The sequence below is a fragment of the Cyclopterus lumpus genome, chromosome 5 (assembly GCF_009769545.1).
Source record: "Cyclopterus lumpus isolate fCycLum1 chromosome 5, fCycLum1.pri, whole genome shotgun sequence".
NCBI lineage: Eukaryota > Metazoa > Chordata > Actinopteri > Perciformes > Cyclopteridae > Cyclopterus > Cyclopterus lumpus.
This window is the reverse complement of record NC_046970.1, coordinates 6,459,456-6,479,023: the sequence shown is the minus strand read 5'-3', so window position 1 is coordinate 6,479,023 and position 19,568 is coordinate 6,459,456. Positions and strand designations below refer to the sequence as shown.

Below are 19,568 nucleotides of genomic sequence, written 5' to 3'. Positions count from 1 at the left end.
AAGTTAGAAGGCATAATGTGACAGTAAAACCCAATAGGACCAAAATAGTTTGGGGGCAAATAAATCATTTTGCTATAAAACAATGTGCTTTCCAAATGAATATCAGAAAAGGTGAGCGTGTGAAGTTACCTCCTGAGATTCTCCTCCGTCCTGAAATACAAATTCAGCAGGGTGAACCAATGTGATGCCAAGATAGGCATATTATGAATTAACTTATCCAAAAAACAGCAACATTGCATTCTGTGTCGTATATATATATATATATATATATATATATATATATATATATATATATATATACATATGCACAAAGAGGAGAAGTTAGAACGCATAATGTGACAGTAAAACGCAATAGGACCAAACTAGTCAGGGGCAAATAAATCATTTTGCTACAAAACAATGTGCTTTCCAAATGAATATCAGAAAAGGTGAGCGTGTGCAGTTACCTCCTGAGATCCTCTTCCGTCCTGAAATACAAATTCAGCAGGGTGAACCAATGTGATGCCAAGATAGGCATAACATGAATTAACATATCCAAAAAACAACAACATTGCATTCTGTGTTATATATATATATATATATATATATGGACCATATATATATATATATATATATATATATATATATATATATATAAACGCACAAAGAGGAGAAGTTAGAAGGCATAATGTGACAGTAAAACCCAATAGGACCAAACTAGTTTCGGGCAAATAAATCATTTTGCTATAAAACAATGTGATTTCCAAATGAATATCAGAAAAGGTGAATTGTTTCTCACATGTACGTGCTGGGGTTTGCCACCTCCTCTTCTGTCCTGAAATACAAATACAGCAGGCTGAACCAATGTGATGCCAAGATAGGCATAACATGAACCAACATTGTTTATTCATTTTGTTTTAAAACAAGGTGCTTTTCAAATGAATATCAGAAAAGGTGAGCGTGTGAAGTTACCTCCTGAGCTTCACGGTCCCTGGAGATGACCAGAGTCCTCTGGGCCGAGCCGGGCAGCCAGAGGCAGGCGCTGCCCCACAGCAGCAACAGTACAACACCCTGCAGTCCAGACATGACCAAACTTCCACTGAGCAGTGTCTGAATTCACTGCTGAGATATATACAAACATTTTGTCCAAGAGGAGGAGGGACAAACAGTGTGTGTTGTGTGTGCATTGGCCAGGAGTTGTGACCATCAACCTCAGCGCTCTGGCTCAACGTGCAGGAGGCCCAGAGGTGACTGACGTGAACTTAAACCTACCAAGACGCTTGGCAACATGACAAGCACCTCCAAACGTTAGCATGAGTATATATTAGTTATAATAGTTATATTATTCAGTGTCGGCGAATGCAGACACAGTACAATACGTCACAGCAGTCAGTTCATATTGCAGCAAGATTGCAGTATCTGTATTTACGATATATGGCGTCTATATTTTTAAACAGCTCTGTCGGTTACTACAAGATACACGTATCACCATGTCTTTTGCTGTTTATGAACACTTTTGATTAATCAGCAGATAGATACGTCTGCTGGAATCTCTCACTCCACTTTCCCTGCTTCATTTGATGAGTGTGTTTGTGTTATTTTCCACTCGCCGGGGAGCGAACTGTAAAGCACAGAAAATAAATCAGGCAAAGTAAATGTTTTCTGAATTTGGCCAACATAAGCCGTGCATAGTGCAGATGAATCCGACCACTGTGATGTGACACTGGGACAAATAAACTGGACCACAGAGCGTCTTTGAAAGGAAACGTGTCCTCTGGTGACCTCACTGATTTCACTTAAAAAGACGTCTTGTGGCTGCAGTTTTAGGTCACGTTGAACCTTTTGAACTAACTCTATTTAACTGAGTGGGCGAGCTGTACTCTGCTCTCCATTTGGTGAGCCATCATCATTGGCTGGCACTGCGTTTAGCACCCGTTGCTAAAGGGTTCAAGACCAACACTGAGCAAATATGACCCACTCATTTTGTGCCATAGTTCTTGAACTTGATACTCTGCGGCATGGATGTCATTTTACAGTGTTATCGATAGATGCAGAGCACAAAGCAGAGCAGGTGATTTTTGGGCTTTGTTTTTGTTGCTTTAAATATTTCAATAATTTCAGTCCCGACCGTGTTCCTGCACTACCGGATAGTGATCGGTATTTGAGGTAACTTGATTAAGCTAAACATAAATTAGTACAATGCATAATATAAACTGAAACATAAAGGCCTTTGTGTTTCCTTAAGGCCCGATATCATTTAAGTTGATATTTAATTGGTGTATACAGCCATAACAATTGTTTGGCCATTTGGGTAGAGGTGCCAACTTTGTCCCAACACATCAAATACCATGAAGGTTTAAGCTTCCCGACACTAACCATAAGACTGAGCTAACTCCTCCGTTTCACTCAACCCATTTGCTTGTGTGTGTGTGTATGAATGCAAAGAGACGCTGCATGCTTTTAGGCCTTAATATTTAGCATGTGACAGAACAGTCCTGCATCGACGTAGAGATCTTCAAGTTCACAAGTTTACTTGATGAGGTTTACCATTTCCATAGAAATTACCCTCTTTTTGTAGTTATCCGATTAAAAAATAGTACTACAAAGAATGGATACAAAATTGTAAAGAGTGATTGATGACCCCCTATTAATTTACTATATATGTTCTACTTATGTATGTAATTTCTTTATTTTTCTTTATTTCTTCATTTTTCTCCTTTTGTTTCTTTTTGTCACTTACGATGTTTTGTCGCCTTCTTTTTTGTTCATTGAATTTGAAAAAAAAAGTTTTAAAAAGAGTAAAACTAGAATGAAATAGTATTACATTTCAATACAGGGGGGAATTATTTATTTAGTAAAAATGGTCAGTAAAAAAAAACAAAAGAAGAACAAATAATCAGACAAACTTTCGCAACACTGATAATACATCTCACATCTTATTTACAGTTCATCAGACACATTACAATCCAATCTGTCTGTAGCACTGCAGGCACATTACAAAGTAACCAAACTGTTTACTTCACAGTGCTGTCAACACAATGTACCGGCATACAAGTACAAAATGCATCTCTCTTAAATCATCATCACAAAAAAAACATTGTAAACCACAGATTGCAGCATCCCCATTGACTCAGAGCCGTGAAGACTGCAGTGAGTCTACTTGCTGAACACGCTGGCTCCAGCAGCTTTGGAGGCAGCAGGCGGGCTGAGAGCCGTCTCCGTCCCCGACCTCACACCGCTGAACACAGACGGAGCCACTTTGCCCATACGTTCTGCAGGGAGGAGACACAAGCAACGTCTTGTCAGGCAATAGAACGCTTAAAGCAGGGGACTGCTCATCCTCCACTTGGGTATCATTAATGCAAGAAAAAGAAAACATGTCTCTATCTGTCTGCTGGTCTTGTGTTTAGGATGCAGCTCTCTCGCCAACTTTTCATATCTTTACAGTAGACACTGCCTCTGGATTCTCTGGTGGAAATCTATCACAGTGTCCTTCTAAATGTGACTATATCTTGACCTAGTCTGATCGGCGCCATCGAAATGGGACAATAATCTAATTTATCTTATCATTGTTTAGGTATTTTGTCTTTCTGTCCATCACTATTGTCTTTTCAGGGCCGCAGCCAACATCTTACATGTATCGAGGCCTCGGTGCATGAGGGGAGGAGGGAGGACATGAGGAGGAGCAAGGGGGAGGGGGGAAGGGCAAACATTTCAAACATAAGTGTATGGGTATAAAACTCTGTTGAACTATTTTTCTGGGTCAGACCTAACCATTTGTGGTGAAAGGACTGTGTCCATTCAATTTAATTATTCCAAGTATTCCCCCCCACACACACACACACACAAACACACACACAGATATGTGAGACAATATTTGTGTGGATGGGTAAAGTTTAAAGTGCAGCAGGGCTGTGAGCGTCTGTGAGCGAGAGCACATTGTTAAAGGCAGCTAGCTGCAGATTATACTTTGGTAATAAATCATTCAAGAATTTATCAATTATAATAGCCTAGCACAGGAAATAATTACAGTCGTCAGCTGCTGGATTATGTGAGGGGAAAGGCTGCAAGAATGCCTGCTATGTTTCCAGTTAAATCTGTTTTAAACAACTTGACAAAACCCCACAACAACAGCATTAACATAGCAGTCAGCAACAATACATCCCAGCTGGCATTGTACAACAAGGAGGGGATATCTAAGCTGCACAGCATTGAGACAGTGTCACATGTCTGTGTGTCTCAAAGATGGACTACTAACTCAAATTAAATGTAGCAACGCCATTTTAGCAGTTAAATAAATGTAAGTGGCGCAGTAAAGTACAAGTAGGCTAGAGCCAAACTGTCTGTCCAGGCAAAAGTAAATTCCACCAATGATCACGTGACAGATTTCCACATCCGGTCTCCTGTCGCAGGGTTAATAATTAGAAGTGTCATGTCAGTAGCCAGATGTAAGTTCAGCAGGTTTGCTGGCATTAACTAACACTGCTGTTGGTTTAGTCTCGTTAACATTAGCTCGCTTATAGGAAACTGAAGCAACAGTCTTTTATTGAGGATAATGTCTAAAATCACTTCCTTCAAACAAGGCATGGTTTCTTTTTCTTCGTCTTCTCTTTTTTAAAACGTTGCGCTGCATGTTGAAAAGTACACTTCCCTGGTGGTCTAGTGGTTAGGATTCGGCGCTCTCACCGCCGCGGCCCGGGTTCGATTCCCGGTCAGGGAACGCACTTTTGTAACATAGATCGAGTAAAATGTTATTAAATAAAAGGTTTTAATCAATTTGGGAAATATATTCTTTCAATTGATTTCTACAGTTCTATAATGTGCATTTATTTCTGTATTTCTAAACATTTCTGGAATTTATTTATTCATTTAATGATTCTATTCATTTCTTCTATTTCTATATCTTGCTTTTTCTGACATGGTGTTACGTCTCGTGTCTTGTTTTTCAGAGTCAGAGGAAACAACATTAACGAAAGGCTTTACTCACCACACTCTGCCATGACCTCATAGGTCTTACTCTTGACCTCGCCCTTCAGTCCCAGTTTACTGCGGGCTCCTTTCAGGTCCTCCTCTTTCATTGGGGGACGCTTCTTCTTCTTCACCTCGGCTGGCTGGAGTGAATATCAACGATGGGAAGGTTACAATCGTGTCTGTCGTCACACTCGAAGCACTGTGTACAATTTCTGTAAATATCGAAAACACTTTGTTTAACCTAACTTACCTGTGACATGGTGATTGAAGTTGGCGTATTGATTCCACAGACACCTCTTTCCAGGAAGATAGATTCACGGGTTGTTTTTCAAGTGTGTGTCTTTGTCTCCCAACAAGCCTGACCTTATATATAGTGCTGCAGTCAGGCCCCCCTGTGTCCCACCCTGCCTGTTGTCAGTGTGTATTATTAGGTGTGACGCGATGGTTGGTACGGCTGCAATGGGTCTCCCACCTTTAAGCTTACAGACCAACAGCTGATAATTCAGGACAAAACATAAGTGGCTGTTTGCCTCCTCCTCCCTGGCAGAGATACCCCTTTTTCAAATGTTGTTGTGGGGCCACCAACTCCCTGGAGCTCTATAGCGGGGACTCTGCCCACCTGTTGCTATAACTTGATTCAAGCCAAAACTCTTTTCAACACGTGATCCGACAAAATGAGGTCTGAACCACAAACACAGCTGAGAAAACTATCCATCTGTCTTCATTGGTAAATAATGGACGAGGCAGGTTTACAGGGAGCTTTAGTGTGCTGTTAAAATGATGTATGTCAATTGCTAAATATGTTTCAGCAAAGGCTGGAATCTCCCAAAGACAGCAAGTAGGGAAGACCAAGTAGCCTAAATATTATTTTATCAAATTATCACATTATAGCAGATGATAGATATAAACATTAAGGGGTCAATTGTTGTGAACATGTTGTTTCGCTCTATTTATACTATTACGTCATTCTCTTTTCATAACTTTTGCATGTGTTTATGTTATGTAATGAGTAATTTTCACCAGACACCATCATGTGACTTTGAGGTGTTACCGCGCACCGGGCCATGATGGACTCACTGACTCACTGGTTTAAAACCACAAACTGGGCGACGCAGCGAGCGCCTGAAAGGTACAAGTATAACATCACGGTCCCAGGAGAGTCTTTTAATCTGAGTGTTGTCTCTGCACTGACGCAGTTTAAAAAAGACACACAATCTCAAGTGTCTGATTATTCCTAAATCTTATCAATCTTATCCAAGTTGCCATGACTTCCATGTCTAACACAAAAGAGTACACGTTTGTGTCGGTGCTTATTAGGCCCTCACAAGGCTTAAGGTAATTAGTGTCTCACTCAACCTCCTCTGTGCTGCTGTACTGGAAGCCACACACTGGGCTTTCAGTCGTGATACCAGTGTTACTGGGGGTCTAGGAAAAACAACAAATGATATAATTATGGAGTGATAATACATGCTGTGTGTGTGTGTGTTAACTGAAGCTGATGAGGCAGGATGTAATGTATTTTTAAGAGCTTCTGAAGGAGCAAAAATGACACCTGACGCTAAACGTGTGTCTTCATGTAGCCGTTTGTAAGAAGTTACCAGCCGGATTTATTTTTGGACATAGAATCATTCATGACTGAGGGTCGGATGGCACTAGTGGCGACTGCACCTCTCATCAAATCTGTGGTGTGTGTGTCAAAGCGCTGCCTCGACTGGTAAAGAATAGCAATTAATTGTGCCCACGCTATCCTGCATTAATTGGATTTTTTTTTTGTGTACTGACAAGGGAAACATTTCTAACTTAGCATACAACTTGTAGTATGAATTATTAGTAAGAATTATGACAGTGTATCACATTCTTTATTGGAAAAGCATTTAGAATGATAATTTACCCCAGTCACTTGCCATTGTAATCATCCTCACTGGGCTAAATACTTAAAGCCCTCTTTGTCCTGGCTGAGCTGAGCTGCACTTTCCTCCTTTAAAATGCACATGTCATTTATTCCCTGCCAACGTGCCAAAAACATCAAAATGAAATCACCACCACCACCGTATGTCACTCTCCACCAGCAGTCACACCAACTGCGCACACTTGAACACATGCATCCAGCGCACGCCAGTACATGCAGGTATACTGTGTATATATACACACTGGCATGCGCACACACTTACAAATACACACACACACACACACACACACACACACACACACACACACACACACACACACACACACACACGTACACTTTCTGCCGACTGTCTGGTCCACAGTCACTTAACAGTTTCGAGGTCTATACATGTCACATTCTTCACATCAGAGCCAGCTGAATGCCTGAACATCTGGAGCTCTGGTTAAAACAGTCCAAAAAATATGTCTATCAAAACCAACAAAAGAAAGAAAAAGAAAACCACCTGCTGGTCATTTCATTCAGGCACATTAGAAACAAAAGAAAATAAGAACAATAAAATCACACGCACACACAAAAGGAAAGGTGAAAGCTGTGTAAATTGTGAATTGTGCAAGAGATGGTTCCCATATCTACTCTCCTTGTTGGAGTTAAGGAATAAAGAACACTTTTGGAACAAGCATAGTCACCTTTTTGGCCCAAAAAGAACACTCAAAAACTATTACAAAAAAAACAACACCAACCTGACAACGTGAAATGAGACAAAAGACATTCAAAGACAAAGAACACACAATCAGAGCACATCAGTAAAACAGTCACAAACAAACGGAGACTGACGCCTTGTGTCGACACACCACAACAACACATGCAGAGTCGATATCAGACGGACGTTGCAGTGCGGTGCTCGCGGTCCTGCAGGTTGAACACTTTGAAAAGGACAGGAGATAAAAGTGGAAGGTCGCTGCCAGCGTCAATGTGCTCCCTTTAGCACGAGTAACAGCACACACAAGATATGAAGTAGTTACGTGTGTAACTGGAAAGTGTTCGGACACAGCGATTCAAGCACTCTGACGTGATGCTCATCTAAATTAGAGGTGTGTCTGTAAACACCCTCTCTCTCTCTCACTCACACACACACACACACACACACACACACACACACACACACACACACACACACACACACAAGCATCACAGGCCATGGAGGTACATCTATATGGGAAAACAAAAGGACAACATTTAAATGGGATCTACATGGAGGACCCAATCCCTTTAGAGGACATGGACATGTCAGACGGTCACATGTAACAAACCCATTGAACAGTTTTGTTTGCATGATGTTCGGGTCTGTTGTGGCCATTTAGAGTCACCCGACCAACCTGATGCTGGACCATTGCCCCCACACACATTGCCACCAGTGTCCAAACAGTATTAGACCAGTGTTACGGTTTTCCTATTATGCATACATGAAGGATTTAGCAATGTTATGTTTGTGTCCCCCCAACCCCCTATTCTTTTAAAACACAACACTCATCCAAGGAGTGCCGCGTCGAGATGCAACAGTGATCCGATGTACCTGGTTAACCGTAAAAATATCTCCCAGTGTGTTCAATAAATTCCCCCGTTAGACTCTGTGTATGCAGAAGTCCTCCAGGAGTCAACAATCAAAGGACTGCGCCTACAGTATCTCCTTCTGTCAGAGGGCATCACAGCATGTCAGATTGTGCCAACCCCTCAGGGTGACACTGAATCTGTGGAGGTGCGGGCCTGCAAGGGGAACAGCTGCCGGAGGAGATCTGCTCAAAGCAGTTCAGCGAGGCACACGGTTCAAACGGGGATCCCCATGCGGAGCTTCTTCTTCTTCAACGTCTTCAGGCCGGTGAGCCGCCGAACATCGTCTTCATCAGACTCGTCCATTTCGTCGTCTGCCGAGAAAAGGATCTACAGAATAGGAGAGAGAGAAACGGACAAATTATACAGTGCATCCGGAAAGTATTCACAACGCTTCACTTTTTCCACATTTTGTTATGTTACAGCCTTATTCCAAAATGGATTAAATTCATTATTTTCCTCAACATTCTACACACAACAACCCATAATGACAAAGTGAAAACTGTTTTTTTGCAAATTTTTGCAAATTTATTAAAAATAAAGAACGAAAACATAACATGTACATAAGTATTCACAGCCTTTGCTCAATACTTTGTTGAAGCACCTTTGGCAGGAATTACAGCCCAAGTCTTCTTGGGTATGATTCCACAAGCTTGGCACACCTATTTCTGGGCAGTTTCTCCCATTCTTCTTTGCAGAACCTCTCAAGTTCCATCAGGTTGGATGGGCAGCGTCGGTGCACAGCCATTTTCAGATCTCTCCAGAGATGTTCAATCGGGTTCAAGTCAGGGCTCTGGCTGGGCCACTCAAGGACATTCACAGAGTTGTCCCAAAGCCACTCCTTTGTTATCTTGGCTGTGTGCTTCAGGTCGTTGTCCTGTTGGAAGATGACCCGTCGCCCCAGTCTGAGGTCCAGAGCGCTCTGGAGCATGTTTTCATCGAGGATGTCTCTGTACATTGCTGCATTTATCTTTCCCTCAATCCTGACTAGTCTCCCAGTTCCTCCTGCTGAAAAACATCCCCACAGCATGATGCTGCCACCACCATGCTTCACTGTAGGGATGGTATTGGCCAGGTGATGAGCAGTGCCTGGTTTCCTCCAGACATGACGCTTGGCATTCAGGCCAAAGAGTTCAATCTTTGTTTCATCAGACCAAAGAATGTTGTTTCTCATGGTCTGAGAGTCCTTCAGGTGCCTTTTTGCAAACTCCAGGCGAGCTGTCATGTGCTTTTTACTGAGGAGTGGCTTCCGTCTGGCCACTCTACCAAACAGGCCTGATTTGTGGAGTGCTACAGAGATGGTTGTCCTTCTGGAAGGTTCTCCTCTCTTCATTGAACAACACTGGAGCTCTGTCAGAGTGACCATCGGGTTCCTGGTCACCTCCCTGACTAAGGCCCTTCTCCCCCGATCGCTCAGTCTGGCTGGGCGTCCAACTCTAGGAAAAGTCCTGGTGGTTCCAAACTTCTTCCATTTCCAGATGATGGAGGCCACTGTGCTCATTGGGACTTTCAATGCTGCAGAAATGTTTCTGTACCCTTTGCCAGATCTGTGCCTCAATACAATTCTGTCTCGGAGGTCTACAGATAATTCCTTGGACTTCATGGCTTGGTTTATGCTCTGATATGCACTGTCAACTGTGGTACCTTATATAGAGAGGTGTGTGCCTTTCTAAATCATGTCCAATCAACTGAATTTAGCACAAGTGGACTCCAATGAAGTTGTAGAAACATCTCAATGATGATCAGTGGAAACAGGATGCACATGAGCTAAATGTTGAGTGTCATGGCAAAGGCTGTGAATACTTATGTACATGTTATGTTTTCGTTCTTTATTTTTAATAGATTTGCAAAAATTTGCAAAAAACAGTTTTCACTTTGTCATTATGGGTTGTTGTGTGTAGAATGTTGAGGAAAATAATGAATTTAATCCATTTTGGAATAAGGCTGTAACATAACAAAATGTGGAAAAAGTGAAGCGCTGTGAATACTTTCCGGATGCACTGTAATTCTCAGATACTGGATTATAATGGAGGAAGTGTTCCTGGAAGACGTAACATCGCCAGATTTTGTCCACTTGCACTGAGGATACGACAGGACTTTGCTGTGATGATAATGGGGGACATTTTGTATTTCACTTCCATTAAGTCGTAGGTCTCAGAAACCGATTTTAAAAGTAATGATAAAATCAAAACAGCACAGTTGCCCTCTCTTGCAGGGCGAGTTCTCGGGAAATCCCATGTCCAGTGTAGAAGTAGAGCACGGCTTATGTATATATATTCTGTATATTGACACACGCACGCGCACGCGCACACGCACACGCACACGCACACGCACACGCACACACACACACACACACACACACAGTGAATGCTGCCGCTGCTGCCATGTGTATCGTTGTCTCCTTCCTCATTCTGAAACATTAAAAAAATTGAAAACATGTTTTAATCTGATACAATATTCTGCATCAATCCATATTTCTTGGCGTTCAGCCTCTCAAAAACAACATTTACGTGCCATCGCACACACACACACATACACAAAGGACAGGCTCGGCCATTAATAACACTCTTTTAAAGCTTCATTCAAAATCCTCAATAAAAGCTTTGAATGTCAACAAATGACATATGGCATGTATTTAGTCATCTATTGATACAGGAGTCATTTTCTGTTCTCCATGATATTAGCAAATGATACATTTCACCCTAAAAAAAAAAAAAAGAGCAAAAGATCCGAGCTAGCCAGGAGTCGAACCTAGAATCTTCTGATCCGTAGTCAGACGCGTTATCCATTGCGCCACTAGCCCGCTGAACACACACCCGCTTGCCGAAAGGAAAAACATCTGTTTCATCAGAGCACGCCCATCCCCCACAGCTCGGCACTCTGCTGAAAGCATGCTCCCCATGGCTCATGAAACAGCCCATGAAGCTGGCTTTTGTTTGCACTGCTTTGACCATTCAAACGTTAAAACGCCTCGTAAAGCAGCTTTGCATGGTCTGAAAAGATACTGACGTGTGGCCCAATGACAAGAAATGCAACTAGCATTCATAACAGAAATAACCCTGTATTGCACAACGACCCTGTTTCACAATTATCAGTAGTTACAATAGCTAAATTAAACACAATGATGTCAAAAGTTATTTTCAAAGCTGTGATCCTCTGGTTTATAGTCCGACTGGCTTACTGGGTTGTGCTGCCCTCAGCAAACACAGACCAGCAGTCGAAAGCCAAACCTGCACACCTGATTACTTCCTCTTGACTCCTGTCTGATCTTCACTTCTCATCTCTGGCTCATTGTCCGACCACGGAAAGTACAATATCACCACGTGTAACAGCCCGTTCAACAGCCGTTAAAAAGAGAAGTGAAGCATGTTCGGGTTATAAATCAACACCACTTTCCGAGCTGCTGCCAACTCACACAAGAAGGACATCACTCTTTCTTTTTGTATCCGTTTTGTTAAACTGGTCACAACAGTAAACTACTGTTGTGTTGGCGCGAGACACCCAACTGCTTTCATTGTTTTTAACTATAAGTGTGATACGAGGGTCCTACTTAAGTCAGTGTCTCACTTAAAGGGACTCATCTTTTCAAGTTAATATTAGATATGACAGCTTCAGTCGGTGGTCACGGTCTAACAAAGGCCCTCTTCTGGTCTCACAAGTAGACAAAAAAGAAGGTCAATTGCAAAGATAACACAAAAAGAATGTAGTGCCACAGCTTGCTATGAGCAAGTGACCAGAGTTTGCAACTATAATGAATTAGTGGTTGAAATCATCGGTATAATTTGATCAGTGGGAGTGTACTTCCACCTTCATCCATTGAAAGAAAGAATTTCTAAATCAGTGCAAGAGAAGCATATTGTTTGTTTTCATGGACGGCTAAATGGTGCTACACTTTAAATGTTGCTGGTATTATCTCCTTTCCTTAGCATCTTCCTCAGCATTCAGCTCTCATCACGGCTGCCACTTAAGATACTTACGGGTCATTTCACTCAGTTAGGAACCTTCCTAAGTAACAAATACTTTTTGTGAGAAAATCAAGGGTAGATGTTGAAATGAAAATAAGCTCATGGCAGACTGGTGTCATGACTTCATGTGTTGGTGGGCGTATGAATGGTTGGTAATGTGTCTAGAGCAGAACTCTGCGTTGGGCTCATCTGCTTTACAAGCATATAAAATAATTGGGAAACCATGACAACCGTAACAGCTCAAGAACACATTCCTCTTTCAGACTGAGAGAGTGCAGAATTAGTACCAAGCTCGTTGGTCCATAACAGAGAGCCAATCAGTACCGGAGACAAGGAACAGCGGACAGAAGTAAAAAAATAATTGCCCTTCACTCAACTCTGAAGACTTATAGCCGGTCAACTTCAACTATATTTCTATTATTAATAAAAAACTGACACTGTTTAGCTGTGATCTTTCCTTATCACTCAAGTGTCTGCATTACCAGTGAGACTCACCTCTGACTCTGAGTCGTCGTGGGATAGAGCTCGTCTGTAGCGCACCTTGCTGTTACCCCGTGAGTCCTCCTCTCTCTCCTCCAGCTTTGCTTTCGTCTTGTGCTTCTTCATGAGGAAATTATCCACCACCCAGAACATGAGGGCCTAAAGGAAACACAGAAAAACAACTGTGGTGAATGATGTGGGGAATTAAAAGAGGTGATTTTTATAATATACACTGAAACTCAGATGTTTTTACATTTACACACACACACACACACACACACACACACACACACACAGATAGAGCGGCCAAGAAAAATTATTAAATATCTCGCTTGACACATGCAGTATTGGTGTAGCCGTAGCTGTAAGATCAGGGTGCAGAGAGAAACATCCGGTAAAAGCAGACTTACGTTGACGAAGAACGGAACAATGAGCATGACGATGGCCAGTTCCAGTTCAGGATTCTCTATGGGGTTCAGGAGAGCCAGCTGTGACACACACACACACACACACACATGCATGCATAAGCATATACAGCACTCCAAGCCTCAGACTAAAAGTTCAAAGCTCAGTAGGAGCAATGTCTACTGGAGCCCACACAAAATCTGCACGAAACAACCAAACATCATGATCATCTGGTCCGCAAACGCAAAGAAATCTCAAGGAGAGTTTACCAAATAAATCTGTTGATGGAATTATGAAGGTTTTAATAGTTTCAACCACCTCTTTTAAATGTAATGTTTGTTCTTTCAGATTGAGAAGTTTCGCTGAAGCATTTTAACTCTCATTGAGTTACATTCTGATTACTAGAGAAACAAAAAAAAAGATTTAAAATAATGCTTTATTGTAATGATGGCGACCTTCGACCTTTACAAAAGAAAACCGGAATGCCTTGCAGGCTACCAAAATGCAAACATTTCTGAATGTGCATTGTAGATGGCGCCAATTAGGACGTGTTATAAAGTTCAAAATAACTACTGTGATATCACATTTATAGTTATTGGTACTGTTTGTAGTGCAGGTTATGAAGCTTCAACAGCTGTTCTCTGCACAGCTGGCCCCACGCATTCCAGGAAACCCACCTCAGATGTCCCTGGAGTGGCTGGGATTCGGCGCTCTCACCGGCGCGTTCTGGGTTTGATTCCCAGTCAGCGAACACCCAATTATGTCTTTCGCAATTGTCATGTTACGTTCAGAACTCACACTGTGTAGTATCTAAGAAGCACAAGCGTAAACAGGTGTAGCGATACACATTCCTGTTTCACACTGTAGTAAATACGGATGTAAACGATGCAAATGCAAAAAATTTATTTACAATTCCTGCAGGTTCCCAATATTGACGATGTGGTGTGACTGTGAAGTACATGAAAGTTACAAGTACCACCGCACAGAAATTCCTGATCACTTTTATAGGACTCTTCATCAATGAGCATACTTAACAGTATTTAGAAAAGCACTCCTGACTTTTGTTTGACCTCAACCAATCACAATACTCGTGATTTCAGCAAGTTAATGCAAAACCTGCCAAATATTTAAAATATAGATAACAGCACAAGTGATGCGAGCTGACAGAGTAACATAATCCTAATAACAGTGTAAATAAAGGGTATTTTTCCTTGACAAATCCTGCTGATGGGGGGCAAAATCAGGCTAATAATAACTCTGGAGAATGCTGCAACACTTTGAAATATTGAAAAAATAAATCATCAGGACTATACGGGGGACTTTTGTTTTTCAAATCAGTTTAACCTCCTTTTTTTCTGACCTTCTTCCACTGTGGGATGAGGAGGACCAGCATGATAAGGACTTTCTCAAACACCATGATGAGGATGTAGAGGATACACTGGCCCAACCACGCTGTGCACTGCACTGGCTCTCCTGCGCACATGCACACACACACGCACACACACACAGGAAAAGGAAGACAGATTTCTCTCAAATGAAGTCTGCTTTGGTATGTGTACAGTTTTAGGCAGCACAGGTTGTTGTAAGAGTTTACTGCCTCTGTGATACACACTGGCACTGGAAGAAATGACATTGCAGTGCTCGACTGAGCGCAGCTCTCTACTGCCCTCCTTTGGGCTTCACAGGCATTTTAGGAACATGCTGGAGCTCCCACTTTACAACTCACACACATGGTCCTCACCATATTCACCAAAACGCAGAGAGTCCCACTGCTTCCATTCCACAATCGCACTGACGGCTCTCACCCCCGCATAGATCAGCAACATGCCCAGAGAAGCATCCAACAGGAAATTAATGAGGTATCTGGGAGAGTCAGAGGAGTGAATGTAATTTGAATCGGCAGTCAGAGCGTTCCTACTGGATGGCCTAAGGATTCAACGCTTCATGTCTACTAATCTAAATAACATTGATTTTAACAGTTAAATCCAGGACATTCAAATACAGGATTGACTCACAGAGAGCAAGGATCCTCCTCTGTGAGATCTGACAAGTAGACATTAGCAAAGTGGATAAACAGCATCCCAATGGCCTGTTTTGAGGTGTCCAGGAACCTGCAGAGACAGCACAGTTCATATGCTTCAGAGGCCCTCCAGGGGGATCCATTGGATGCTTTTGCAGAGAAATTAATGCAAGTTGGCTCAGCCTTACCAGATCCTCCAGGGTCTGCGCTCATGTTTTGGCTCCCTGAAGCGTTTCACTGCGCAGGAAAGAGTGCACCACAATGATGAAGACATTTTAATACAGATCACTCATAGACACAGAGGAACAGAGAATCAATCAGGCGAGCTGTTATGGGTCCAATGAGCGTTTTACTTTATAGAGGGTTATCTGTTTTGTTCCACTGGAAATCTTACCTTCAACTGACATATGAATGCTTTGGAAATAAGGGCTGACATTCCCTGTGTGCAGTGTAACAGTTTCCTCATCAAACCTACGTGAAACTGAATGGCATTTATTTGAGTTAGAGGGAGACAGACTGAACAATACAGGCCAGTGGCAAAATGTTGTTGGTCACAGAGAAAGCAGAACTATTGGCCCAGGCCAGAACTTGGCCAACATGACCTACGGGGCTGTGCAGCAGCTAGGAAATGATTAATATAGAATCCCTGTATTTTCAGTTCAAGGCTAAGTTTAGAGGAAACAGAGACATGTTTCTTTCAAAGATGGCAAAAAAGTGGATCAGACTCGTAATACTTCACTGTTATATCATAATCTGACCAAGACTGTAGTAAAAAAAATTACAAAGATTGAGCTGTTTGTCCAGACCAGTTTGTGTAACAGAGATAGCAATCTCTACAAGTACTAAACATGTATCTGTGTGAATTTTTAGAAGACCTCACTTTAATTAATCCCTTTGTGTAAAGGAGATACAAGGATTTAAAGCGAGAAGGCTCATCATTGAAAGCAGTGTAGGTCCAACACAATAGTGGCTTGTTTTTCATGACACTACTATCTCCCCACAGAGCTACATAATGAGAACAATCTACCCTCTCAAGACTTGCACTAAATACTGTGCTGTTGCCCAACCATTTGCCCAAGGATTTTCGTGTTTCCGTTGAGGCGAGCTATACACAGAGCTGTGACCTCAGTTTCTGATTTGAGCACCAGTATGACTTCAGACTCAACAGCACCCTGTGTGCAGCTGGGTGTGATTGTGAATGGAGGCCGAGGCCTCCTCCAGAGGAAAGAAAAAAAGGTCTGAACTGCTGAACATTCCTCATAGCTGTGGAGCTTCTGGGAAACACAGCACTGAGGCTGCTCTCATTAGGTCACACAGCTGTCAGTGCTGTACGAGACATTGGGTATCTAACCCAGGCTTAAGAGTCCTGAGTCGGACTTTTCATTCTACACAAAAGTTTCCTCTCTCTATCAAAATTGTAAAGTGTGAGTTGGAAACAAATGTGTGCAGACTTATCAGTTCTCCCATAACACTGAAAGTAAAAGGAGATGATGTGTTGTTTTGTTTTACGGTGAAGCAGCTGGTAATGCTGTGTCATTTTATATTTACAATGGGACTGTTTTTATGTCTGCAAATCAGTATTACACAAGTTAATTGGAACTGCATGCCCATATCACAGTTTGAGAGAGCTGGTGATTTTTTTGTTTACAAAGAAAACTGACTCTTTCTGTGAGAACGCCTCTCATTTAACCTGAGAGACGCAGAATCCATTCCTATTAGGTGTAGAGAGGAGGCAGCTTTTATTAAAAACCACCGCCGGCAACTTCAACAACAGACACAGTCTCGTGCACTTAGCTGGAAAATACACAAGTCTGTCAATCGTATTATTGTTGACCTTCTCCGGGAATAGACTGTGGCACGAGCCCCACAGCTGATATCAATATCCACTTTGATTAACCGAGTGATGCTATTGGATTAATTGCGCGGTCACGTCTGATATCTGACACGTAGCAGCCCAGTGGCCATACTCACACATCAGCGTGCTGAAAGCCATCATAGCCAGAAGTCCTTGCAGAAAATATCCCGAACGAGTCCATCAAGGGCGCCCGTTCTCCGCAGCCCCGGTTATCAGTACCGGGCGTCGGAGTGGCGGACACCGACGTGTTGGTGACGGACACTGGTCCTGGACCTGCCAGTGCCACGTCTCCGAGCTGAGACAGCACGTTACTGACAGCAGCCATGGGACAGAAGAGCTGGACGAGACTAGTCGATAAAGCCGAGAGCGGTAGCTTTTCACGGACTCTTGTGTGTGTGCGCTCCGGTAAGTGTTGGTCAGCTAATCGATACGTTGAGCTGGACAGTCTTCGGTGGAAAGATGGTGGCGTCCTCTCGCTTCCAAGAGGCGCACACTCATTCTCCTGCTTCACACGTCCACCGCAGTCATGGCTTTTTTTTTTGTTCTTAGTGAAACCACGATATGTTACTAAAAGTTGCAATAACCGAGAGCCGGGACCCGACTCGTCTGCACTCCGCAACGTTAAAAAAACCACTTGGGAGCTCCGCGCGGCAGTGAACGCATCGGCTGAGCTAACGTTAGTACCGGAGACCCCGCAGAAGAAACGTGTCATGTAGCTACTTGGACAGACGCAACCGAGGCTGTCGCTTATATAAAATGTGCTGCACAATGCAGGTCAACTAGAAGAGAAATGTTACCGAAAGACGAACGTTCATAGCTACACAAAAAGGCGCTCCATCGGCTGCCGCTCCCGCTGCTCGCCTAGCTAGCGCCGAGCTAAAAGACGCAAAGCGAGCGAACGCATTTTACTTCCGGGCGCTAAAAAACCGCATTTGCGCCAGTTCATTGTTACTTTACCGCGTGGGGGGGGAACAAAACGGCGGCTCTGAATACATATATATTTAAAAACGAAACGGTATTATTGCAGGTCACTGCTTGCTTGCGTCCAGCTGCTTCCCTGCCCGGCAGTGCCCACTCATGTTGACAGACGTCGGGTCACGTGACCTGCGTAACCACGAACTGCATGATGGAAAATGTATTACACAAATGTAAAAACCTATTCGAATATGATGCTGGATCTTCCCATATTACTGTTCATATTTGTATGTGCGTATATACTTTATAAAATAACGATCCTTTAATCGTGTGTACACTGCCTACATATGTGCTGCAAATGTTTGCCAATAAAATGACGAGTGATATGGTTCGTCGTTCAGTTTTAATTGCAGTCATTTCTTTAAATAGACGGTATATATTTAAAATATGAATAAAAAGCTGCTCCACAAGCAAGTTAGTAAACGAAGAAACTACACCTTTTTTCCGTTATGAAAATTATGCACTTTACAGCAAACCACACTACAAGAACTTGTAAAAAATAAAATAGGAGAAACAGATTTTACAGAAGCAGTTTGAGAATATTTTCTTGCAATTAAAACTGCACATTTATCATTAGGTAATTGTTAAAAATGAAATGGCTCAAATCAACTTTTGCTGGATTAGTTTTTAAAACCGTATAAGAGTGCAGGCTTATTCTGTGCAAAATATACTGTAGCCTTTATTTTGCACATTGCTTATGCCAAAAGTTAATTGCTATTTTTTTCTTCTTCCCCTTTCTAATCACCCTGTTTACACTAAAAGATATGACTATATACAAACATGCATGTCATATTTGCATACCACCATACAGTACATGGTTTTGCCTGTGCTTGCATTAGTCCTCAATGTAAACTGCTCTTACGTATTGTAGAAGCTTGAACAATAAAGCAATTTGATCTCTTGAGATGAAGGCCCCCTTTATATCTGTTGCCCAGAGTATCTTAATTCAGTTGGATAACGCTCACAAATTGTTTTACAGTATACGTGCCTGGTGTTCACACTGACATCTAATTCCTTATCTTGATTATGACTCGTAGAAATATTACCTTGTAAACTAATCTGTGCAACGTGTCGTTCTTTCAGTATGCAAACAGTTATTTTTGTGTTTGCTTAATTAAAGCGCCAAATGATCTATAGAATAGATATAAGGATACAAGCAAGTCTCTCAAAACTTGAAAGCACAAGACAAGTCTCCCAAGATGCAGCTTGGAGCCTTTTCAGTTCAGTTGATTCTGTGAAAACAAAACGCTTGTTTTCAAGTGCTTCAATAAAAGTAAGGCTGTCACACACTGCGTTTAGCCTCATCCGCACCAGACATGTTGAGCATTTTTTTTTCTCTCCACGAAATTAGACAAAACAACCAGACCACGAGGCAAGACCACCTCATTTCTCACTCAGCAG

At 42.3% G+C, this 19,568-nt stretch overlaps 2 protein-coding genes and 1 non-coding gene across 3 annotated transcripts; all 3 read right to left on the bottom strand.

The window, feature by feature from the left end:
• Nucleotides 1–3,050: 3,050 nt before the first annotated feature.
• Nucleotides 3,051–5,592, bottom strand: mustn1b (musculoskeletal, embryonic nuclear protein 1b). The gene is made up of 3 exons (XM_034533152.1): nt 5,201–5,592; nt 4,967–5,090; nt 3,051–3,251 (listed from the first exon to the last, which is right to left on the bottom strand). Exons 1-3 carry the CDS (start codon nt 5,207–5,209, stop codon nt 3,136–3,138), a joined length of 249 nt encoding a protein of 82 aa, XP_034389043.1. The 5' UTR covers nt 5,210–5,592; the 3' UTR covers nt 3,051–3,135.
• Nucleotides 5,593–6,359: 767 nt separating this feature from the next.
• On the bottom strand, nt 6,360–18,274 carry stimate (STIM activating enhance). The gene is given in 9 exon segments (XM_034533151.1): nt 6,360–8,797; nt 12,928–13,071; nt 13,323–13,400; nt 14,678–14,790; nt 15,059–15,180; nt 15,333–15,428; nt 15,526–15,574; nt 17,309–17,354; nt 17,356–18,274. Coding segments are annotated over 9 exon segments (1,311 nt in total). The 5' UTR covers nt 17,905–18,274; the 3' UTR covers nt 6,360–8,683.
• trnar-acg lies at nt 11,198–11,270 on the bottom strand. The gene has a single exon. It is a non-coding gene; the product is annotated as a tRNA-Arg (tRNA).
• Nucleotides 18,275–19,568: the final 1,294 nt, after the last annotated feature.

Coding starts and splice junctions, on each gene's coding strand:
- mustn1b (XM_034533152.1), bottom strand. Junction 3,252..4,966: donor TGAGGTCATGGCAGAGTGTG/GTGAGTAAAGCC, acceptor TCCTCCCTGCAG/AACGTATGGGCAAAGTGGCT.